The sequence below is a fragment of the Astyanax mexicanus genome, chromosome 6, assembly GCF_023375975.1.
Source record: "Astyanax mexicanus isolate ESR-SI-001 chromosome 6, AstMex3_surface, whole genome shotgun sequence".
NCBI lineage: Eukaryota > Metazoa > Chordata > Actinopteri > Characiformes > Acestrorhamphidae > Astyanax > Astyanax mexicanus.
The window spans coordinates 12,839,280-12,865,393 of NC_064413.1; the positions used below are offsets into that span (position 1 = coordinate 12,839,280).

The 26,114-nt window shown below is 38.0% G+C and overlaps 1 protein-coding gene across 5 annotated transcripts in view; it reads left to right on the forward strand.

Annotated features, from left to right (window-relative positions):
- zgc:114120 (uncharacterized protein LOC619267 homolog) overlaps window positions 1-26,114 on the forward strand; it is a 145,169-nt gene that overhangs the window by 106,905 nt on the left and 12,150 nt on the right. For 3 of the 5 annotated variants that reach the window (XM_049480264.1, XM_049480265.1, XM_049480268.1), the window contains 10 exons: window positions 2,270-2,445; window positions 2,580-2,710; window positions 2,836-2,983; window positions 4,997-5,229; window positions 6,761-6,996; window positions 7,492-7,780; window positions 14,540-14,682; window positions 16,513-16,698; window positions 17,816-17,941; window positions 22,851-22,994. In XM_049480264.1, coding sequence (XP_049336221.1) covers window positions 2,270-2,445; window positions 2,580-2,710; window positions 2,836-2,983; window positions 4,997-5,229; window positions 6,761-6,996; window positions 7,492-7,780; window positions 14,540-14,682; window positions 16,513-16,698; window positions 17,816-17,941; window positions 22,851-22,994 — 1,812 coding nt within the window. The remainder of the gene's footprint in view (window positions 1-2,269; window positions 2,446-2,579; window positions 2,711-2,835; window positions 2,984-4,996; window positions 5,230-6,760; window positions 6,997-7,491; window positions 7,781-14,539; window positions 14,683-16,512; window positions 16,699-17,815; window positions 17,942-22,850; window positions 22,995-26,114) is intronic. The other 2 variants (XM_049480266.1, XM_049480267.1) reach the window with 2 other exon arrangements.

Sequence of the window (26,114 nt, forward strand, 5' to 3'; positions counted from 1 at the left end):
CATACTCAGCACCATCTTGGTGGTAAATGCCAGAGATACAGTATGTTTTGAAGAGTATAGGTGTCACGGAAATTACCCAGGCAGGGAGACGAGGAGACGGACGCAAGTGCAGGTAGGGTGAAATAAATAATAATTTAATAAATAAATAACAAGTAAACAAAGAAACAAGTAACAAATAAACACGTAACAAAGATAAATGAATAACCAAAAACCAAAACAAACCAGTGAAACTAGAGAACATAAACAAAACAAAACAAGAAGTACTAATGATAAACAAACAGGGAGTAAATAAACAAAGAAACAAACGAGGGACTGAATAAATATAAAACTAAACTGGGCAGGGATAAATATATACAAGGAAATAAACAAGAAGCTAAACAAGACTAGGAAAACTAAACTAAGCAGGGCAAGGGAGAAAACAATGGAAATAAACAGGGAACTAGAAATAAACAAGAAGATAAACAAAGGACAAGGGCTAAGGCTATGAAAACGAGGGCTAGGCTATAGAACACGAGAACGACAAAACAACAGAGGTTAGTGCAAAGACCGACGAAGGACAAGTGACAGAGGAGATCTATTTAACCAACCAGGAAACACACTAGAATAGGAAACACCTGGGGCTAGGGGGCGGAGCTACAAATTGACACAGGTGGAAAAGTACTGAAACAGAACACAGGGGCACAGGTCACGTGGGAACAACACAACAGGCACGAGAACAGACAAAACCGGGCGAGGACGTGACAAGGTGAGGCAGCTGCTAAGCATGATGGTGGTAGCATCATGCCCAAAGGCTGTTTTGCTGCTAGTTGTTGAAAATATATTTAAGTTTTCCATATCCTAATTCCAAATGCAGTTTTACAAGTGTAAACTGCAGCACATATAGTGAGCTTCTGAGCTGCAGAAGCAGTTGATGCAGTTGATTCAAGGATTCAAGATTCAAAGAGTTTATTGTCATGTGCACAGTAATAAACAAGTTTCCTCGTACAATCAAATTCTTTCTTTGCTTCTCGCCAAGTATGCCGCATAAAGATAAAAATAGAGAATAAACAATAAAGAAAGAAATAAACTTACTAAATATAAATATTAAATTGGTGTTAAATGTACATCCAGGATGGAAATATATACATGAAAACAGTAATTAGGTTAGGATATTATTTACAAGTAAGTACATGCTATCTACAGCAGTGGAATATGAAAAAAGTGCAAAATTTTGCAGTAAAGTGAGCATGTGCCTCTGAGAAAGGTCCTTGACATGTAAACATGTAGAGAGTAAGGTGAATGGTTATTTCTGAGGTAGATTCAAGAGTCTGGTAGCAGTGGGGAAGAAGGAGTTCTTTAGCCTGATGGTTTTGCATTTCACACTTCTTGCACAAACTACTAGTGAGTGTGTTTTTGAAAGAACATTCCAGCAGTACATGTACTTCATTTACAATACGAGTGAAACATTTGGAAACATCTGATTAAATTATTTATTATAGTTTAAAGATGCAGGGATGTAAATACACACACACACACACACACACACACATATATATATATATATATATATATATATATATATATATATATATTAATATCAAACAGCAGGTTGAACCACAAGAGTATGAACCAGGCTCGCACTTTAACGCTGTACTCTGCTGACTGAAGAATTGAATTACCCAGCTCTAACAAAGACATTATAGTTAGACGTGAAGTCAGGCCCCAGATGGTCTAGGCTGACTCCACTGTGCATGTTGATTAACTGTAGACAGGGAGCTGTGGAGTGTCCCATTCTGACAAATGGTAGGCGAAGCTTTTGGAATAGCAATTAAGCAGACATCCTGACTGCATACATTACTATGCAAAGGTTTTAGGGATAAAATAATTGCTAAATAGAATGTGATGTATTGAGAGTATTGTTTTGAGACACCACTTTTGGGGGTATCCCAAAAAATAGGACCCTATAAAAACCTGTTTTTTTAATATTTAAACAAAGGAACATTTGATCTTCATTTAAACTGTTATTGACAAATTAAGATAATTATAATTATGACCACCTAATTGTTTCTAAACTTATGTACATTTGATTAGCTTAATTTATCATATAAGAGCACTTAGCAGTTTTAGACTAGTTTTAGACATCTGTGTCTCTGCATGGTTTATTTTCCTCTTTTCACCTTGTTCTTCAATGGGCAGGACCCCACAGGACCACCAGAGAGCAGGTAGGCTGTAGTTAATGTACAAATTGATCGAAATGAAACTGTAATAAAGTCTGTCTGTGTATCTGCAGCTGCAGAATCAGGATTCAGTACATGCGTTGCTGAGACAGACAGAGGCAGATGTGGGCCTTTGCTTGATTGAAGCGTCACGGACACAAGAGGACCCCCTCCAAAGACAGCGCCTCCTAGTGGAGGAGGAGAGACTGCGCTATCTAAATGAGGAGGAGCTGATTATACAGCAATTACAGTGAGATCATATTCACACACACTCTACACACAGTATCCAGACCTGCAGACTAGTTTACTGCAATGCTATAAACATATATGTTTGTGTGTGTCTCTATGTGTTGTGTGTGTGTTTGTGTTTTTTTACGATTATAGTGATCTGGAGAGATCAGTGGAAGAAATGAAGACTGGAGCCGGGTTAAACCATCGCCTTATAACCGAACAAGAGGTAGAACAGAAAAGTCAGGAGCTCAGGAGGCTTGGAGAGACCCTGACTGATCTCAAGAGTGAGTGACCACACATTAGCCAATCAGAGAGCAGGAGACTAATAAGTACAGTCAATCATAACACTGGAATTTACATAAATCAGTCAGGCCTTCTGAAAGTGAATGGTGTGTGTGTGTGTGTGTAGATCAGTTCCCGACGCTGCAGAGTAAGATGCGTGTGGTGCTGAGGGTGGAGGTGGAGGCTGTGAAGTTTCTGAAGGAGGAGCCATTGAGACTGGATGCACTGCTGAAACGCTGCAGGAACATCACAGACACACTCACACTGCTGAGGAGGTAAAACACGCGCACACACACACACACACACACACACACACACACACATTGCTAATTGCATTGTTAGGGAAGTAACAAACCATGGGTCGTTATCAGAATACTGTGCCTTTTTGCCCTCAGAATTGGACTGTTGAATATTCTCTTCAGACTATGCAGAAATCATTCTTTCCCAGCTCTTTATATTTCCACTTTTTATTTCCTAGTCCACACTGTTATGGCAATTTGCATGACAGGGTGGGTAAAGAATGGCAGGGTAAACAATGACAGGGTGGAAAATAACTTTTAGTGAAAATTGGCATTCGATAAAAACATTTTAAATTGTTCATGGTTACATTTTCTTCTGTTACAAAAACACATTTTTTTAAAACCTAAAATAATTGTATTTACTGTGATATTTTACTACGACAGGTTGACCAGCTTAAGCTTTAGGTCCGGTTAATATGGAGACAATATGATTACAATTCAGTAAAATGAATACTATAAATTGCTGAACATGCAGCAAGGGTCTTCAGTCCCTTGAAAATAAAATGGTATAAAGATTGTGATGTCACTGGCATCAAAAGGATCATTATCCAAAGTTGACAAGGTGGACAGGAAATTCTTGAACACGGTTAAATAAATGCATGAATAAATGTTTGGTTGATGAATGAATGAATGAATGAATGAATGGATGAATGAATGAATAATTGATCATTTCTTCAAAGCACAAATAATTGTGTTGTTTAATTATTTAAAAGTAATTATGAAACAAGGCCGAATCTAAGAAACTGCACAATTGTTTTTTACAAAAAGTTATTCAAAGTGACAATTAACATTTTTCTATATTTGTAAAAATGTTTTCATTTAAAGTAAATCTTGAGAAATGTAAACAAACAGGGTACCCACAAGTCCTTAAAAAAGTCTTAAAATATCTATATGTTAGGATTTCATTATTAAAATGTTTAAAAATGTCTGGAGTTATAGGAGGGGAGGCATTAAACCTAAATAAACTGTGAGTAATCACACTTTTTTGGAATTTTAGTAACCAAAACCAGGCCTGATTACTGCCAGACCTGTAGAATTAAGAAATTACTTAAATAGAACTTGTTTGACCACATAAAGCAGCTAAAAGATCTTAAAAAGCAACACTCTACGCTCCGATTTGAAGAAATTTTAAAACAGATAAAAAAAGAAAGTCATAGAAAAGGTTGCAAAATCATTTCTGAAGCGTTCAGACTTCAGCGAACCACAGTGAGAGCTATTATTCCCAGGAGGGGCCGGCCTAGCAAAATAATTTCAAAAGGGCATGAACAACTCATCCAGGAGGTCACATAAGAACCCAGCACAGCATTTAAAGAACTGATGGTCTCACACTAGCCTCAGTTAAGGTCAGGCTTAATGGTTCATAGTAAGAAAGAGACTGGGTGAAAATGGTCTCCATGGGAGATTTCCAAGATAAAAAAAACACTGCTGACTGAAAAGAACACAACAGCCCATCTCACATTTACCAACAAATAACTTGATGATCTTCAGGACTTTGGGTAAATATTCTGTGGACTGACGTGACAAAAGTTGAACTTTTTGGAAGGTGTTTGACCCGTTACATGTTCTGTAAAACTAACATATAATGGTCGTATGGTAGTGTGATGGTCTGGGGCTGATTTGCTGATTCAGGGCCTGGAAAACTTGCTGTAATTGATGGAATCAGGAATTCTGCTTTTTACTAGAGAATCCTGAAGTAGAAAGCCCAGCCATCTGTTTGTGACCTCAAGCTCAGACATACTTGGGTTTTGCAGCAAAACAATAATCCAAAGCACAAAAACAAGTGCAACTTTGAATGACTTAAACAAAAAAAAAAAAACAGAATAAATGGCCAAGGGTGGCACAACCAACCATTTTTCCTGTTAGAGGAATCAAAAATGTCTTAAAAGTCATACATTTTTTGTGATGACATTGAAAATCTTACTTAACCCAGCTCATATGACTGTCTGTCTGTGTGTATGTGTGTTTGTGTGTTTGTGTGTGTGTATGCAGGCAGGTGTCAGAAGGCATGTGGAAGACTCCTGAAGACTTCAGTAGCTCTCTATCCAGCTCCAGTGATGTTGACTTTGCGAAAAGCTGTGATCTGGACATCCTGACCAGTCCCTCTCTGAGCAGCCTGCCCGAGCTAGCGGCCTCATTATCAGGCACGAGCAGTCTCTCCACCTCCTTGCCGACCAGTGCCAACCAGGGGACTAGTCCCAACCTCACCACCACTGCCAGCATAGGTATCAGTGTGTGTGTGGATCTATATAGGTAGATGAAGGATAGTGTTTGCATACAGTAGTTTGCTGAAGTAAGAGAGCACTGTGTTTAGTTATCTTGCACTCAAAAACCCATCAATAAACAAAAAATCTAAAAACATATTAAGCATAATTGTTCACAGAAGCCTTAACAATAACATATACTATTAGATGGTAGAGTGTTTTGAGAGACCACACTTTACCTCCCTTATTGTATTAAAGTTTGGAGTCTTGGGCTGTTAGTTAAATATTCAGGGAACAGCAGCATCAGTGGTTTGATTTGATCAATTGGTTTAATTAAATTGTTTTCTCAATAATAATGTCAAGATCAGGTCCTCATTATACTGAACCCACAGTATTGGGTCATCTTCTTACAGTGGAACATGAACATGGATTTGATTTGTTTTCTTTCTTAAAGCCTTTAAAACATCTTTAAAGTCCACACTTTAGCCCTTCATTCTTATAACTATGTACAGGGGTGTTGCCTTAGTTTGTAAAATTCAGTTAATTAAAGGATGTTTTTTACAGAAGTGTTATTAATTCAGTTCTGGACAATGCTACAGAAATATTAAATAAATATGTATGCATATAAATAAAGATTATTGTAGAATAATTTACAGCACAGCAATACAAATATTTGAATGGTATCCTTACCTTATGAAATAATACAATTATAAGGTAGGTGATTTCTGTAGTATGTATTGCATTAGTTTATAAATGGTAAAAAAAAAAAAAAAAACTAAAGTACTGCATAATGTTGACTTTACCAGAGTGTACACTTTGAGGGGCAGCGCAGAGTGTATGGAGTGAATTGGAACGGGTCTGTAAATACTAATATATGAATACAAAATATAAAACATTTCTCCCAAATTCCAAAAACACTTTTCATGCATTTTGGCATGTTCTCCTCCACCAGTCTTACACACTGCTTTTGGATAACTTTATGCCACTCCTGATGCAAAAATTCAGGCAGCTTGGTTTGATGGCTTGTGATCAGGAATCTTTCTCTTGATTATATTTCAGAGGTTTTTAGTTTGGTAAAATCTAAGAAACTCATCATTTTTAAGTGGTATCTTATTTTTTTTCCAGAGCTGTACATATATGTGTCCATTTCCCAGCGTATAGTGGTTGAGCTGTGTCTATTCACATTAATTTTCTAAGAGATGTCTGGCTATTAAACGATATGCCCCAATAATAAGCTTGTTTAATTCATATGCATCAAATGATGACTGTGACTTGTAGTGTTATGTTAGAGCGCATAGGCTACTGCAGGGGTTTCCATCCCTGGTGCTGCTGTGATCTCTGGCCTGCATATGTTGGTGTTTTTGTTCCCCACTATAATGTACTCTGCTGTTGAGGCAGGAGAAAACACTGCTCCTTTACCCCCTCCACCCCACCCACGACCCCCAGGTAGTGCAGGAGTGAAGAGTGGCATTGTAAACACAAGAAAATAAAGTAGCAGGGTATAAGTTCAGCACTAGAATGATTGATTGATCAATTTGTTTGTTTATTCCAGGGGCCACTGCTAGTCTGTCCAGTGCTCTGGGTTCCAGTCTAGGGTCAGCTCTAGGGGGTGCTGCAAGTTTAACAGGCACCACCACCCTGGGGAGCTGGCTGGCCAGCACAGCGGTGGTGGACGGCAGTGTGCCTGAGCAGGACAGCACCTCGGTGGGTGCAGCAAAAAGCCGGGGCCTGGAGGATCTTCCCACACGCAGAGAGGCGGACAAAGGAGTGTCAGTGGAAGTCCGCCTGGTCAGTTATGCAGTTATTGCTGTGTGTGTGTGTGTGTGTGTGTGTGTGTGTGTGTGTGTGTGTGTGTGTGTGTGTGTGCTCACTCTGGAAATGTTTGTTTTGTAAGTTTGTCTAGCTGTGTTCCAGCATGAGAGAATGTGACTATGTACTGTGTGTGTGTGTGTGTGTGTGTGTGTTTGTATTTAATATTGGGTTTGTCTCCAGACTCAGGAGATGGATTAGAAGGAGGGCAGAGGTTGAGTGTAGGAATATTTGAATAGTTTTCTGTGTGTGTTTGTTTATGTGTGTGTGAGTTTGTGTGTGTGTGTGTGTGTGTGTGTGAGCGTATATTTGTGTTTGATTGACTGACTGGAGTTATACAATCGCAAACAAATACACACTCACTCACTCACCCATACACACATAGACACATACAGTACCCAGTAACATTAACTGGGGATTAAATAAAGCTCGGGATATTAACCTCTGTGTGTGCACTTGTGTGTGTGTGTCTAGGCAGCAGAGCGGGACTGGGAAGAGAAGCGGGCGAGTTTGACCCAGTTCAGTGCCCAGGACATTAATCGTCTCTTGGAGGAGACGCAGGCCGAGCTAATGAAGGCCATTCCTGATTTGGACTTTGCTGCCAAGCAGATCACCAAGCCGGCCGTGCCCCCTAAACCCCAGCTCTCCTCTCTGCCCAAACCCATCACGCCCTCCTCCACCCCCTCCTCCACACCTGAACACCAACCTGGAAAAACCCCACCCAAACCCGCCAGCAAGGACACCCTCTCACGCCGGGAATCAGGTACTGTACTCGTACTTTTAGAACTTTGCAGTGCTGTAAAAAGGTCATACCTGTGACCTGCGTATAATAGACCACTGAAGTTTTGCCGTCATTTGTAGACAGTACCATATTGTTTATGCCCATGCTTGGCATTTTGGATCTAAGGCGAATTTCTCAATGGGCTGAATGAATCACATATTTTGGGAACTAAATGTGTACAGAACCCTATACATTTTATTGTGTATACTTTTTACTCATAAAAATGCCTTTTGATGTACAATATTGTTTAAGAGTCAAAATAAGATTATTGCTATACATAAACTAATGTTACTGAGGGCTGCCAAATGACTTCAGTGTTCATAAAATATATAAAATATATTAAGGCAGAATTAAGTGAATTTCCTTTCCTATAATATCCTTAAGTAACAGCTTAAGAATGGAAAACTTCAGCCTTGCACTCTGTAACTTTGGTGAAGCAGGCAGCATATAATACTCTTCAGAGCTGTGTAATAAAAACAATTCCTATCCTTCTTCCTACGTTTTATCTTAATATATATTACTTCTGCCTCAGTCCACGTGCTTCTTTCACTTTAGTGACTTTAGAGGGAGCAGAGGAGCATGAAATACCAATTTCCATTCTATCATTAATTTTATATGTTGGGATTTTGCACCATATTAGCTGTAGTTATCAATGTATTAACAGCACACAACAGTTCAACTAAATGTTCAGTTCAATTCACACCATAGTTTATCAAAACAAATTTTCATTGATTTTGAACAGAGAGTGATGCAGTTACGGTATGTTTACATAGTATAGTCTGTGGTGTGATATTCAAGCAGTAATATGGAAATGTTAGCATGTTTTACAATATTTTCTAAAACTGTTTAACAACACAGACACCGTCCTCTTTAGATCTAAATTATTTTTTTAGTTAGAACAAAATAGAAAAAGTACAGAATTGTATAGTAAGTATAACTGCAAACTGAAAGCTATAACCAAAGAGTGAAAACTGAACGAAAACTGAGTATAAAAAAAAAAATCCACGGCACTATTTCACTTCCAAATAAGCAGATAGAGATCTAGGCTGGTATTCAAGTGTGACATTTAGAAAACAAATTCATCAGGGACACAGCAAAATCTTTAAATCTGTCCAGCTATTTGGCTCATTTTGATGCATACCCTCCAGCTGGTAGTCATTTTTGTGTCATAGTCAGCAATAAAAAAAAAAACTGTACCAGGGTAAAGACAGAGGGTTTACTATAAGATGTGAACTGCTAGTAAACCTTTAAACAAGAAGTTTGTCAAATACTGTCTGTCTAAGAAAGCCAAATGTGGAACAACGTTATGAATAGATTCAACAAAAATCGACTTCATTTGATCTTTCAAACTTGATGGAGGTGGGGGTAGGATATGAAATTATAAGCATGTACAGTACCAGTCAAAGGTTTGGACACACCTTCTCATTCAATGTTTTTATTATTTATTTTTCTTTTCTACATTTTGAATAAATACTGAAGTCATTCTGATTATAAAGGAAAACATAAAAATCATGTAGTAACTTAAAAGTGTTAAACAAACCAAAATATAAAATATTCTGTGAAGCATTTAGGTGCTCTTATCTGGGCTGCTGTAAACTTGCGGTTTCTGAGGCTGGTAACTCTAATGAACTTATCCTGCGCAGCAGAGGAAACTCTGGAGCAAGATTGCTCTTCCTTTCCTGGGGCGGTCCTGATGAGAGGTAGTTTCATTATAATGTTTTTGGTATTCTTTGGGAATGCAATTTTGTGGAAACTTTTAAAGTTCTTGAAATTTTTCGAATTGAATGATCTTCATTTCTTTAAGTTATTTTTTTTTTCTGTACTTAGTTAAGGAGTTCTTGTCATAGTATGGATTTGAACATTACTCAAATAGGGCTATTCACTGCATACCAACACTACCTCTTCTCTACTTTACAACTGATGCTCTCAAACACATTAAGAGGAGCAAGAAATTGAAGTAATTAACTCTTGACTTAAGTTCATCACAGCTGTTAACTAAAAGCCAAAAAGCAAGAGGTGAATCTAAAATATAAAACATATTCTAGCTTCTGGTTCTAAATAATTCCATGTGTTTTCTTCATAGTTTGGATGACTTTAGTAATAATGTACAGTGCAGAACGTTTTAAAATAATGAAAAAAACAGTTCGAATTATACTTGCCCTGCAAGCTGTTTACTGCAAACGTGTTCACATGTTCATATACACTGACATGCCAAATGCCATGGGATGTGGATCTAATATTATTCCAAGTTCCATCATGTAGATCTGATTTCTGTTCGAATCGCTTGTATATTCACACGGACAATTCTAGCCAGACACCGCTGGATACAATCATTGCCTCCCACAGCACTGTCCACTGTGGGTGGGAATGCTTTCTATGACTTATTCCTGTATATCCCATATTCCCATGATGCAGTGGGTGAAGGAACGTTAAATGTCTGTTCCATCTATTTGACACCCACTATCAGGTCTCACTTAACCCCCTGATAATTCATATCACCATGTCATGAGCACTCTGGACAGTGTTCAGTCACATTCACAAGATAACACACGTGTGTGGGTGTTCCCTGGATAACACTTCACGATTAACTTACATATTTCTGTCCCATGATTTTTGGCATGTCATTGTGTACATACAGCCCTGTTAGGGTGTGTACAGAAGTTTGAGAGATGCATCTCACTAACTGGGGCTGTGTCGTATTCAAGAGTATATAATATTTATTCTGCTGTCAAGAATAATGACATGAACATGCAGATCATAAAGGTATGCAGAAGTGGAGCACTGTTTAATGCAGTTCTGTGATCTTACTTGTAAATTTGTCCTACTTGTATCATAACTCCTCTATTATTTCCTACCCTTGTGATCGCTCTCATTAGGGGTCTGACCTGCATTTCTGAAGAGCTACTACAGGATACACTCTACTGCACTCTACTAGTTCTTTAACTGTGCATTTACACTGCTCCGTCGCGTCAACACACATGATCACACATGATCACACTGCAACTGACTTTTACTAATGAAATAAAATATAAATATTTTAAAAACCCACCAGAGACCCCAACGATCACAGCAGCCTTTCTCCTCGCTGACAGAGACCCTGTAAATCAGCAGGGATTTAACAAAGAACCGGAAAGCCTGAAACTTCTTTCTCAGGCTTCTCTGGACGCTTGAAACGAAACTTAAATGTTTTCATGCGCTGCGCTGAGGACGCATATCAGGCAAACAATTGCTCTCTGATTGGATAGACGCATCGCGTTGGACGGATTCATTTGCATAAAGTTCAGTTCGGCTTAACTTTTCATTGCTTCGCATCCCCCGCTCTTGACGCATCGGAGCCATGATGCATGATGTCGCGTTGACGCGACGGATCCCATTATTTCAATGGAAAGCACCGCCTTCGTCAGACGCAGTCACCGTAAGGCTCTCAGTTTACAGATTTTAAGATACATTGTCCAACGTCTGATCATGATCTGATCTAGGTCAAAAGTTTAGTACTGAAATAATGGGTGTTGTACTGACCCGGCTAAAATGTAGCCAAAATACACACTGGCCAAAAATATCAATTTTATTAATTGCTGTTACATTTATTTTTTTATCCATGTACAGTACATAACATAAAAAATAGCAAGAAACATAAATAAATTACACATTAATTCTTTATCAAATAAACAAAATTCAGTTCACAGTCAGTAAAAAATTATTCATTATTACAAACAGGGATGAGTATGGAAGCCCATTCCCGCCACCTAAAAAATAAAAATACTCCAGCAATTTTTTTTTATTATTATTAAGTAAATTGCTATCTCAATATTTTGAGATACTAAGTCAATATTTTGAGATACTATCTCAATATTTTGAGATACTAAGTCAATATTTTGAGATACTAAGTCAATATTTTGAGATACTATCTCAATATTTTGAGATACTAAGTCAATATTTTGAGATACTAAGTCAATATTTTGAGATACCTTAAATGCTGGCTGAATATACATGCGGCCACCTGTAGATAATGACCTGGGAATTAGGCCAAAAGTGAGAGCAATAACGTTTTAATTCATATTTAATTTTATTTACATTATATTTCACTCAGAGTTAAACTCTGTCCCTCGCATTGTGTTCTCCCCTTTATTCAGAGCGTTTTCACAGCACTTTGCTTACATGCTGTTTTTTACTGTTAAAATGCGACATCTACAGGCGGCCGCATGAATGTTCAGCCAGCATTTAAGGTGGAACGGAAATCTGAATAAGACACTGGCGAATAAGAAGCTAACTTCAGCCTCGTCCAAGATCCGGAGGCTTATTTTGATATTGTGTGATTCCTCTAAAAGTTCCAATATTTCATGATTTGTGAATCCACGTCTGAAGTAGTCCTCAATGATGGTATCCATTTTGCATCTTTGTCTCACCTGCTTCTGTCTCTGTACAGCCTACTAGTATCTCAAAATATTGAGATAGTATCTCAAAATATTGACTTAGTATCTCAAAATATTGAGATAGTATCTCAAAATATTGAGATAGTATCTCAAAATATTGAGATAGTATCTCAAAATATTGAGATAGTATCTCAAAATATTGAGATAGTATCTCAAAATATTGACTTAGTATCTCAAAATATTGACTTAGTATCTCAAAATATTGACTTAGTATCTCAAAATATTGACTTAGTATCTCAAAATATTGACTTAGCATCTCAAAATATTGACTTAGTATCTCAAAATATTGACTTAGTATCTCAAAATATTGAGATAGCAGTTTACTTAATAATAATAAAAAAACATTTTGCTGGATTATTTATTTTTTTTAGGTGGCGGGAATGGGCTTCCATAGATGAGAGACTGGACGTTAAACAGAAAAAAAAACACGGGAAGGAGTAAAGTAATAAAACAAGACATAAAACTAAAAACAATAAACCAAAAGACCAATAGAACTACCACTGTGAAAGTGCATGGAGAAAACAAACTTACTGACATAAAAAAAAAATTGAAGCAACACATGGCATACAAAAGACACAAATAATAAAAAAAAATACAAAAGACTCATTAAAGAACACCAAAAGGGCTGTATAAACACAAACAGGGTTGGGAACACCTGGGTCAGGAAACACGGGGGTGGGGTTACAAACATGGGGAAGGAAATCAAAACAGGCTGAGAAGCAGGATTGAAACAGGCTAAGAAGTGGCATTCATATTTCATAAACAAAATTTTAAAACATGTGGCTACATATAGTGCCGGTGTGTTTTTCATGTAGGACCTTTATTGGAGTGGTTTTGATTACTGCCTCTTTTGATATTTGGCATTAACTCTTTAAGGTCTGAACATAACATAACATAACATAACATAAATAATCTAAAAAACTTTTAACACAAAATTTTGTAACCTTTTATACCCTTAAAATGTTTGCCCTTATAAGTATAAAGTCATTTTATATTAGACTGTTTGTTTTTTTTAAGAGTACAGCTTAAATAATCATCCAACATGTAAACATTTTATCCCTATTTTATGTAATAAATTATTATTTATTTGAATATAATATACAGCTCTGGAAACAACTTTAGAGAACACTGCAGTTTCTGAATCAGTTTATTAGATTTTGCTATTTATAGGTTTATGTTTGAGTAAAATGAACATTGTTGTTTTATACTATAAACTACAGACAACCTTTCTTACAAATTCCAAATACAAATATTGACATTTAGAGCATATATTTGCAGAAAATGAGAAATGGCCAAAATAACAAAAAAAGATACAGAGCTTTCAGACCTCAAATAATGCAAAGAAAACTCAATCATCTTCATAAAGTTTTAGGAGTTCAGAAATCAATATCAATGGAATATATCATTTTTCATGCACCTTGGCATGTTCTCCTCCACCAGTCTTACCCACTGCTTTTAGATAACTTTATGCCGCTCCTGATACAAAAATTCAAGCAGTTCAGCTTGGTTTCATGGTTGTGATCATCCATCTTCCTCTTGATTATATTCAAAAGGTTTTCAATTTGGTAAAATCAAAGAAACTCATTTTTAGGTGGACTCTTATTTTTTTCCAGAGCTGTATATCATCTAATATAATGCTATGCTAATGATAATAATGCTTTATTAAATAATAATCAAATATGCATTGAATATGATACTTTAAAAAAAGGGTTAATGGTGTTTAAAAATCACTCATAGAAACCCTGATATGTTTTCATTTTGCCCACTTTCTGCTGCTGTTGCTGTGAAAAATGCTGTTAAAATACATCTGTTCTGACCAGTGCAGGAGAGTGAAAGTGACTGAAAACATTTTTACTCTTTTCAGGGTTTTTTGGGCAAAACGTTCTGCTTTTTGAGTTCAACTGTTGAAAGCAAATGTGTCACTTTTTACCATTTGTCACATTTTTAGCTGAAGTGTGTTGCTGGCTGAGCTGAATCAGTGGTTTAGCTGAAATAATTCCTGCTGGTGTTTCTGAACTTTTCTCCTCCAAAACGTTATCTAGCACACGTGGAGGTTCATTTAAAATGCTCAGTTTATACTGTGTTTATATTGATTGCTTTATTGATTTTGATGCATTGTGTGCTGCACTGCAGTTTGTGAAAGCTTTTTTTGTAAAGTTCAATTGTGTTTTTGAATAGACTCCAGCTGATAGCTTTGTCTGCTTGTGTGTGCGTGTGTGTGTGTGTGTGTCTGTGTGTGTGTGTGTGTGTGTGTGTGTGTGTGTGTGTGTGTGTGTGTGTGTGTGTGTGTGTGCGTGACTGATGACAGGGGAGCTGACAGTGCCACGGTATCGAACGGAAAAGCCGTCCAAATCTCCACCTCCTCCACCACCACGCCGCAGCTTCCCATCAGGCCACGGGCTCACGACCAACAGCAGCGGGGAGGTTATCATGGTTAACAAGAGCGTGAAAGTGAGCAACATGTTCTGTACTGTTTACGTTAAGGAGTGATTTGATAAAACAAAATTACATCTCACAGCACACAAATCTCAGATGTAGTAAATCAGGCAAGATATTTGATGTCCAAATTCAGCTGCCGTTGTTCTCACTTTGGAGTTTGAGAATAATTTTTGGTTACATGCTCACATATTTTTTTCTAATCAGGAGACAAGCTCTATCAAAAAAGTGAGTTGAGTAGAAATGAAAGTGTTTTAACACCACACTTAAGTGGAAGTATTAAAGTATTCAACATGTTTTCTACTTAGGTATTACACTCAAATAGTAAAATTAAAAGTATTGTACTGTGTTATGTAGTTAATACAGAAAGCAGGGGAAAGTTGTGAAGCAGTGGAAAGAGTGAAAAGGCAGAACAGGAGCAGCGAAGTCTTCTAGTAAGATCAGCTTGATTGTTTAATTCACTCAATGATGAGGAGCTTCTTTAAACCCAGTGACAGAGCAGATCATCTACCGCTCTGGCTTTAGTGATAATGTGGGTTTGGAATGCGCTTCCGCCTGTCGCTGAAAATATAAAATTATAATTGTGCAAAAATATACATACATAAAAATATGCTGACAATGTGTATTTTGTAGACTGCCTTTACTAAAGTAGAAAAGATAATTATTTAAATCCCTAAATTAAAATCAAGTACCCACCCAGAAAAGCTAGGAAAATCATTCAGCGCATAAGAGCGAACAATTTGTGACACTAATTAAACAACACAAACAAATGTTCAACCAGTTTTAAATTTTAATTCTTGAACAGAAGTAATTTTCAAATCATATGGCAGAAATGACAGAAATAAGTGTTTTTTACAGTTGCACATACTAAAACAACTAAATACACAATAAACTACTGAAACGCATGCCGGATTAAAAAAGAAAAAAATGTAAACACATAATTTAGAATAAAATATGTAGTACGCAGCAAACTAAAAAGGCTCTCAGTCTTTGGATTAAAAAAGCAGGTGAATTTGTGTTAAGACTCCTTTCTTAATACATATGAATGATTGCATCCCTGCCCAAAAATTGTGGCAACCCCACCAAAAATGGGTATCAAACCCACAACCTTGTTATCAGTGGCCCAGTGCTCCAATCACTGAGCCACCACAGCACTTACTTTAAAGCTACCACTGTGATTTATATTAAACCTCATGAGAAGACGCGTGTGAGATTACTGAGCTCTTTATCTCAGGAGACACATTTGAGCAGCAGGAGACTTATGCCTCAGTCTGCTTTGTCTTTTTATCTGACCTCATTGTTGTCTAGGAGAAACCACAGAAATATTATGGAGATCCCTTTTTGATTTTTCTGTCCTATGGGCAGTAACAGACTGTAGCCCATCTGTTTCTGCATAATTGATCAAGCAGTCTGTACCCCATTCATTACTGCTCAGTTTCTGACTACAGGACTGCTGCTGACCAGATATTACAAAGTCACTGCAAAGGTCAGAGCATCTCACTCCCAGACATTTCCAACCAAGAGTGACCAGCAGAAACCACCTCCCACTAACGTTGGGCTACAGTCTGTAACTGTATACCATCAACCTGGAGCTACATGCCAGGGTTTAATAAATATATAAAAGTTCCTGTGTAGAGAACAGGATATTCTCACAATTAATTATATCCAGAATATTTACAGAATTAACTGTGGAGGTTTTGTCGCCATGCCTCTGCAGAGCAAATACATTTCACACTCTGACGCATAATCACAATAATACGTCTAATACACATGCACAAACATGCTCACTAATTAACCAAACCCCCAACCTCCCAACACTCTCTCACACCTGCGTTCTTCCTGCAGAAACTGGAAAAAAACGAAAACTGTGAGGAGCCGGACGCTCAGACTCAGTCTCAAACCCCGCCCATTAAACTCAGGCGACCCTCCACCTCAGACGGACCCCGTCCTTCCTCCACTCCCCCGGTTATCGCTGCCTCTGGGATGAAGGATGATGAGGATGAGGACGAGAGGATCATGGCAGAGCTTGAGGTAAGCACTGGTCACATGTAAGCATTTTCCACAGGATAATAATTAAATATGTGAAATACTGTATTTTTCGCACTATAAGGATTATAAGGTGCATGTTATGTGACATTAGTAAGGAACAGGGGTGCCGCCATGTTTCCCTTCTAATTCAGCAGGTCTCGCCACTTGGTGCCAAGACCTGTAAAGCTAAGTAAAGTAAACAAAATTGTAAGGTTACAGGTCATTAATACTCACTTCTGAATTGGCCAAAGAGCTAGCGCTTAGCATGATTAGCAGGTAATGCTAATTCTGCTCCAGCAGTGCTAGCCAGGGTTAGCAGCAGGCTACAAGCTGATAATACTCACTTCTGAACGGGGAAAGAGTTTGCACTTAGCATGATTAGCAGGTAATGCTAATACTGCTCCAGCAGTGATAGTCAGGGTTAGCAGCAGGCTACAGGCTGATAATACTTTGATAATACCTTGAATAGCAAAAGAGCTAATGCTTAGCATGTTTATCAGTTAAATTTCCTAAATTTCCTTCGGGATAAATAAAGTATCTATCTATCTATCTATCTATCTATCTATCTATCTATCTATCTATCTATCTAAAGCTAATACTGCTGAAGGACTAAACTGAAACTCCTGTATAATGCTTTACTTCAGTGGAGTGGCTTTACTGCTTAATATGGTAACCCAATTATAGTAAAAGAATCCAAATTGTTTGACACCATAGATGCCCCAGTGCTGACCTTGCTTTGCTTTAATGCTCATTCTTGGCATTCAGTCAAGAGGATTTGAGGAGCCCTATTGGTCAAAAACACCCGTCACCATGTTTAAAAGAAAGAAAAGAGTTACTCGCAAAATTGGACAAGAAGAAGCAACTCTATCTTTGTGTTCATAATCCCATGAATTCCATGAAAACCGTTCACCACCAGGGTACATATATTCTGTTTTCATTTTGGGAATGTTAAAAATTAATACATTTTTTGTGTTTTATTTTTATGACTGTATTATTGTTTATGTCATTGTTCACGCATCATATATTTGCTTGTTGTGTCTGAGATAATAATGCATACTTTAATACTGGCTGTCAATTTCTCTACATACAAACCACACACCAAAACACACCAATGTGGCAGATCTTCCAGCGAGCACCAGTAAAAATGACCATCATTCCCAAGCCCAGCACTCTCCCACGACCCTCTGGTCACAGCAGCAGTGCTTCCAGTTTGGGTCAGTGGACCTTCAGCTCTCTGTGGAGAGAGGTAAACTCTTATCCAGCCCCTCTAAGCCTCTCTTACTTCAGGGTCCACTCCCAATCTTTCTAGGAGATTTGGCACTCTGTTCTTAGAGCTCCAGCTGTAATCTTGTTCTTCTTCCTCTCTCTTTCTCTCCGTCTCTCTGGGGTGTGTAACTGCAGGTTGTATTGAGGCACTGGGTTGTAGCTGTGTGCTAAACAGACAACAACAGGGCCAGTGAATCGATTAAAACGAGCAAACAGTGTTTAGCAGTGGAGCTTCTCCTGTTAGACAGCACAAAACACAAAACACCAGCATCACAAGACTACTGCTGCTTTGTGCATCTTCTCATTGTCCCTTTTGTAACATGTTATTGCCTTTCCTTTGCTTTTTAACCCCTAGACAACGTTTCTGTTACTGAGAATATTGAAGGCAATGTATGAGGGAGGCTGTATATTACATTTTAGATGCTACAGCTATGAATATGTGCTAAAATACAGCATCATCTGACTAATTACAAGTACTTTACACAACAAATCTAGCATCCTTACTGTTGATTATCTCAGATAATCTCAGAATAACATGAACACAGGTATGTAATCATCAAGAGAGGGTACTAGCAGCAAACATTAGCATTATGTGCCCCAACAGGGTTGGAGGTGATCACAGAATTTCTGGGATATTTTTTTTATGATTTGTGGGCATCAGAGAGCCCTTATTAAAAGTATGCACTCTAAACCCACAATTAGTTTAAACTCAAAGAAATGATGTCTGTTTTATGTAAAATTGGATTTTTCCAAATATTACTCAACTATTATAAAATAGGTGAGCATTTGTGGGCACATATACGTTCAAATGGAGACCTTTCAGTTGAGTCAACTCACTAAACTGAGTTTGTTGGGACAAACTATTTGCATTTTGAGTGTGTCCTCCAGTTTCTGACACTCACCATCAGTGTGTAGTCATTCCCCACAGGGCTATGACTATCTGTCTGGCCTCTAAATTCACCTTTCCCAGGCTTACAGTGTGAATATTTATACAATAAACATTTAAGTAAAATGGAATTTAAAAGAAAAGTAAGAAGAAATCAACATATTTATTTATTTGAAACACAAGATTCTAAGTAGAAAAAAGTTAAATCAACTTCCTTTTAAGTTAATAAAAACTTAATGTTTTAATTGATGCTAACTCAAGTTTTATTACGTATTACTATTAAATTTAAGCGAACTGGTTGGCTGTAAAAAATTAAGTAAACTCAACTTATCCGGTCTTACAGTATAACACAAATAAAAAAACTTTAAATCAACTTTCCCTTAATTGTAATAACTTGATGTTTTAAGTTATGCTAACTTAAGTTTTCATTACCAATTGCTTATCTTTTTTAAGGCAACAGGTTTGTTAATTAAAAAAAAAAAGTAAATTCAACTTACAGTGTGGGATAGATAGGCCTTCTGTTTTGGAATAAATCCTATAATATCGTTTCTATACTGAACATCAGCTGTTTTGCATAAATAAACATAAATAGGGAACCATTTTGGTCACAGCCTAAGTACCAGACAGCCTAGTGCAGCTGCTGTAAGCTAACTGCTGAGCTACAGACACATGTGTTAACACTAAACACTCATATCTGAGAAAGTGAGGTCATGTGACTGGTGTTTAAGTGACAGAAGTGAGGTGAATTGAGAATGTTTCAGCCATGTTAGCTAGCTAACAGGCTAAACACCACAGCACAGACTGTGTTTCAGCTAACTGAGGCTCAGATCACACATATTTAGAAGAAAACGCCTCATGTCTGAGAGCACACAGTGAAGTTAATACTCTTTGGAGTGTTTTAGTAAACAGTAGGTTCATTCTAACTCACAACTACAGTGAGCCTTTTTTTGTTTGTTTTAAAGCAAACTTAGTAACACCCCTTTTTGGCCTTTGGCAAGTATCACAGCTTTTTGTAGACTGATAAGAGCCTTATAGTTCTTGTTCAGAGGATTTTCGCACATTCTTTTTCTTTTTTTACATAAGGCTTTGAGATTTTCATTGCATGTTTTCACCAGTGAACTCTGAGGGCCATAGCAAAAACTTTATTTAGCTTTTTATGAAGTAGTCCATTGTGGTCCATTTTGAGTGGTGTTTAGGATCATTATCCTGCTGAAGAAGCCACCTTCTTCTCATTTTTAGCATTTTCACTTATGGTGTGATGCGTTTACCAATAAAACCTTCCCTGTGCCAGACAACACAAAACCTTCAGAAAAATTCAGCAGACACTGGACATGTGGTGCACTGTTATACTGTGTAATAGTACCTCCACAAATACACTATATTGCCAAAAGTATTTACTCGTCTTTCTTGCATTTAGTGATGGAAGGCTTGGATGAAGCTGCTTGGGCATTGAAACCCATTCCATGAAGCTCTGTATGCACTCTGAGGGTAATCTGAAGACCTCAAGTTTAAAGGTCTGTAGAAATTGACTGCAGAAAGTTAGTGACCTCTGCACACTATGCATCTCTGTGTGTTGAGGAGTATGACTGCTTGGTGGAAGAAGCTGTTGCAGATTCTGGTAGTGGAGGCTCAGATGCTTCGGTGTCTTGCGGATGCAGAGTGTGGTGTAGATGTCTGTGATGGAGGGGAGAGAATGTTAAAAAAGAACTTTTACTTATTTTCTTAATTATTCACAGTAACAGAAACTTTAGCCAAGGGTGGCCATAACATTTTGCATGCATTATTGTGCTTTGCATGTCAGTGTTGCACAAGCCTAATGTTTGTTGCTAATTGCCTATTTCAGCAGTTTCTTTTTTTTTTCGTCATGACAAACTCATTTTTAATCACTTGTTTGCTGATTTCACATATCACATAAAAAATACACACAAAAATGAGTCAACAAAATTAAAAACTCTAAATGTTCTGCTAAATTGGCTGCTCCATTCCCTGCTTAATTGCTCTGGCAGGCTAATTTAGCCTGGGCGGTTCGTTTGAGGGTGTTTTTGTTGCTTTCTCGTTGGCTGGGGTAATTTACAGGAATGCCAGCATAACTGTTGAGACAGCTTGCGAGTAGGCATGCAGTGCACAAAGTGTGTGTTTGCCATTGTCACAGAACCCAATAATATGCTACGGGGAGCTCCCCTAGTGTGTCTGTCACAGCAGAAGTGTGTCTATGCACGAAAAGAGAGATACTTGGGGGAGGATAGGTGTCAGTTTTAGCATACACACGCTGGGTGTCAATCTACACTCCCTGTTCTTTTGTGTGTTCTTGCTTTCTCATGTTCTCTCTCTCTCTATCTCTGTGTGTTTGCTTATCTTAAAATTGTTTCATAATTCTCTTTATTTTCCTCCTGGTAACCTTTACTCCTTTCCTGTTAGCCACACAAATCGGAAGCAGCGTTATGTGATGATTCGTTAAGACTTTACTGAAAGGCATTCATGAGGCTACATAACAGATTAGGATTAAGTGAATTGTGGCTACTGACATAAACCAACATAAACACTTCTAGAAGAACATCTTTTCTGACATAGGGGTTTAATAACACATTCTTTATCATTGACTAATGCCTTTTATAAATCAATATTTGATTATTTGTGATAGATTTATGAAGGTGCTATGAGTGAAAAATGTGTTAATATGAGGCCCTAACATCCATTCATAGAACTGATGTGTTTTTTTTATTATATATAAATAGGCATCTGTCTTGTAAACTCTCAGGAAGGCTCATCACTTGTTCATGACTAGTTGAAGGGCATCAAATTCCTGCACAAAGCTGAAAACATACAGTACTTAAAGCCCTGTATATATACCCTTCAAATAAAGGGTAACACTATGTATCAAGGCTATCTACATAAGGGCTTCATAACACATTCATATGCATTGAATGGTGTATTTATAAAGCAGTGTTTAAGAGCATCAGTTGTCAAGTTGTGAAGAGGTAGAGTTGGTATACAGTGAAAAGCCATGTTTGAGTAATGTTCTAATCATAATTATGGCAAGAACTCCTCAAAAAAGTAAAAAAAAAAAAGATATGACTTTAAGAAATGAAGGTAAATCTAACCCGAAAAATGTCAAGAACCATCAAAAATGTTATGATGAAACTGGCGCTCATTAGGACCAGCCTTAGAAAGCTCAAGTTAAAATCACCCCAGATAAGAGCACCTAATTGCTACACAGAGTATATTGGTTTCAATTTTACTACATGATTCCCTATGTGTTCCTTCATTGAATGAGAAGGTGTGTTTAAAGGTTTGACTGGTACTGTACTTAAAACAGTATACATGCATTGTCCCTGACGTAAGCCATTTCTATGAAGTCTATGAAGGCCTCATGAAGGAATTTGATACCCTTAATACCCAAAGTGATAGACACTGTTGTGACGCATCACTCCCACAGGATGCAGAGTTTATCATTAATAAATCATTAATAAATTAATAAAATACTTTAATTAAGTAGCACTTACTAAGCATGTTATGTATTAAGGCTCTTTAATACCTTACTTAATCAGGGATGCCTTATATCTCTCTGTGAAACCTTATCAATGAAGTTTTAAATGTTAAATAATATTCAACACTTATTCAAAATGTCTTGTGAAATGTCATTTTATCAGTAGTCAAGTATTGCTTTATAAATGCATTATTCAATGGTTAGGAATGGACGTAGCTTTTCTATAAAGTGTAACCAACATTTCTAGACTAGTCTTGTTCTTGTTCTGAGCATAATTTTTTAAATCATTTTTCAAAGCACATTCTGGAATGAATTGGCAACAGAATTGACAAAAGTCGACTTTAGGACAACTGAGTCTCATGCTGTAATAAGCCTTTATGTAGGGTTTATGTCACTTTGTTTAATGAAAGGCCTCTATGAAGTCTTCTAGTCTTTGACTCTTTCCGTGTCACCAATGATTTTGGTTAATTTTGGTTGATTTTGATTCTCTCTCTCCACCCCTTTCTCCCTGTGTAGTCGAGCAGCACTCCACCCGGGTCAGCTAAGCTCGGGCCATCATCTGCAGCATCCCGACTAAAGCACCTGCAGCAGAGCAGCCTGGAGCGGAAGAACAGGAAGCAGCGGGAGGACTTCCCCAAACTCCAGCAGGGCCAGCAGCAGGTATTCCACTTCTAACGACGGCTGCGCCCCCTCCCCTCCCGTCCAACCACAGAACTGTTAGCCATCCAGAACTGACCCTCACCAACTCGACCTGACCTCCCACCCTGAGCCAGAACTGAGCGCCATCTGGTGCTACCTGCTACGTTAGCAGTCTAGCAGCAACAGCCGGACTAGCTGACGACTATTACTCACGCAGCTTGCGGCAAAGTTTCAGCAGCAGCCCGTGAAGCTAGCTGAGCACATCTGTTCTGTTAGCGGCTAAGTCAGTTTGACACGGACAGCTAAGCAGTAATTATTCCAGTAGCAGATAATTGTCACCTGTGAGCCAGAAGCTAAGAATTAACTGTCCTAGTAGCAGCCGTGCACCAGTGGTTTGGTTTGCAGTGGCGATTGGGCCCTGTTGCTAACCCGTCTCAAGTCATCAACCGCCAGAGACCGACGCAGGTGCTCCTCAGATGCTGCGACATGCAAGAGTGTGTATGTGCGTGTGTGTGTGTGTGCAGCAGCATTGGTGCGTGCGGCGTTGTGATGTCTACCTCTCTACAGGGGGTTTCACCGTACCCCATCTGTCCATCGCTTCATGTCTCATGTTTGCCGTTCATTGCCTCACATAGTCTGGATTTTCTTCCTTCATCCATATTCTTCCAAAACGCTGCATTTTCTAATGCGCATCACACAGAGGCTCACAGCCAATATGAGCTGGTCTCAAAAACCCTCATATCCTCATATCTGCTCATGTTGGCTGGCTCCTCTGAGGTGGAGGACAGCAGCATTCTGTTCACTCTGCTCACTTCATGCACTGCATCTTTATTGTTTTCTACACCGTCTCGCCAATGCAGTCCAACAAGGCTGATTTCTTTAAGGCAGCTTGACATTTTACATTACCTGTAAACACGCAAATCAGCACGAAGGGTTGATTGGCATCATTGGCTGCCATTATGGCTCCTGCAAACACACAGCACTTAACACACACGCGTAATTCTCTACATTTTTACAGCACAGTTTGCATTGATTTGTAATTGAGTATTCCACCAATCTTTTGACATTTCTGCATATTTTAATTATTGAAATGTTAACAAAGCCAGACAGGAAGTTTGATGTAAAATGGTGCATTGAACAAGTACCAACACAGATCATGAGGTGATTCTAAAGCCATTTTTACATTCGACAGTCCAGACCAGAGTCTAAACCAAGTTTATGTGTTTGTTGCATTATATACAGTACCAAAGGTTATATACAGTACCAATTGTAGATTAATACTAAAGACATCCAAACTATGAAGAAACAAAACGAAAAGTGCTAAACAAACCAGAATATGTTTTATATTTTAGAGTCTTCAACGTAGGCACCTCTTGCTTAGATGAAAGCTTTGCACATCTTTATAAGGTACCTGGAATTACTTACAGTTAGCAGCTGTGCTGAACTGGTCAAGAGGTTTTGCTTGAATTTTTTGTCTCTTAATGTGTTTGAGAGCATTAGTTGTAAAGTTGTGAAGAGGTAGAGTTGGTATTTGAGTAATGTTCTGAGTAATGTTCTAATCCATATTATGGAAAGAACTACTCAACTCAAGTAAAGAAAAACAAACAGTAGACAGTCATTCTGAAAACATTCCGAGCACTTACCCGGGAAAGTATTCTTAAAAGCAGTCGCAATGATTATCAAAACATTATGATGACACGAGCTCTCATCAGGAATGCCCCAGGTAAGGAAGACCAAGAGTTTCCTCTGTTGCACTGGATCAATTCATCAGAGTTAAGCTATCCAGAAATACTTCACAGAGTATTTTGGTTTGTTTAACACTTTTAAATTAGTACATGATTCCTTATGTGTTTCTTCATAGTCTGTATTCATTTACAATGTAAAAAGTTTGAAGAGGTCCAAACTTTTGACTGGCAGGAATTCTCCCTATATTTTTCACTGACTGGTTTGTAGAATGTTGTCAATTCCAGGTTTTGGACCAAATTATGCCGCTCCCTTCCTGATGATATCCTGCTGTAAAAGACAGAAACAACCAAAATAGTGTTTTACACCACAAACAAGGCAAAGCACACTTCAGCTGATCCAGACAATGGTTCTCTGCTGCACCTTTCACACCAGTTACATTGTGGTGCAGATCCCACCCTAGAGAACCTTCTCCCTATTATAATTCAGTGTACCATCAAAATCATTTTGAAGTTATTATATATTTAAGCTATATTTAGGTTGTGATATGTTGTTTCATTTAGACAAATACAAAACTTATCACTGTAAGGCTGTAGTGTAAAACAACGTCTTAAATATATATCAGGTGATCACGTGATTCATGTATATTGTTTTAAAAGGTGTTACACCTTCTCAGTTAATGGTTTCCAACACCTGTAAGCGGTTCTTACTTGAAAAGCTAATGGCCCATTTCACATCGCCACAAGGCTTTGTTTACATTTTTCATCACTATGCAGAAATGTTGAAAAAAATAAATAAAAATAGTAAGCCCCTGTACAACAAATACAGCACTGCACTGTAGTTGTCAGTACTCTTTCATGGATTCACCCTCATGTTTGATGGACGTATGTATGAATCAGAGTGACACTGCACCCTCTCAATCCCTACTGCAGGTGCATCACCAGACTTAGATGCTCTATGACCTTATCCAACTTGTCAGACCCTTGGGGGCTTTGAGCAGGGGAAGGCTAAGAAGAGAGTGAGCGAGACCAGAGGGAAAACACCATGTTAGTTTTTTTTATATTTATTTAATTATTTTTGGTCAAGCAAGAACAAAGAATTCATGTAACCCAGTTCTACCAGTCTAGCTTTAAGAGGCTCCAAGAACCTTGGAAGATACTCTGGTGTGAAATGTGAGCACCGTTGAGATTAAAATACCAAAAGATAAAAGGATAGAAAGTGCTACTTACTAAAAAACACAAGAAACACTTTGGAAATCAAGAAAAAAAACTCAAGGCTGGGTAAAGGAGGAGAGCAGAAGACCTATGGGAGATGAAAAAGGGAAAGAACTCCAGAGAGGCAAACAGAACAAGGAAGCACTCCAGAGTCTCCTGGGTGACTCTTATCTGTGAGGGCAGCTTTGCAGAGTCATGGCTCTTCCCCCAATCCAGCCCAAAGAAACGGGGAGAGAGAGAGAGA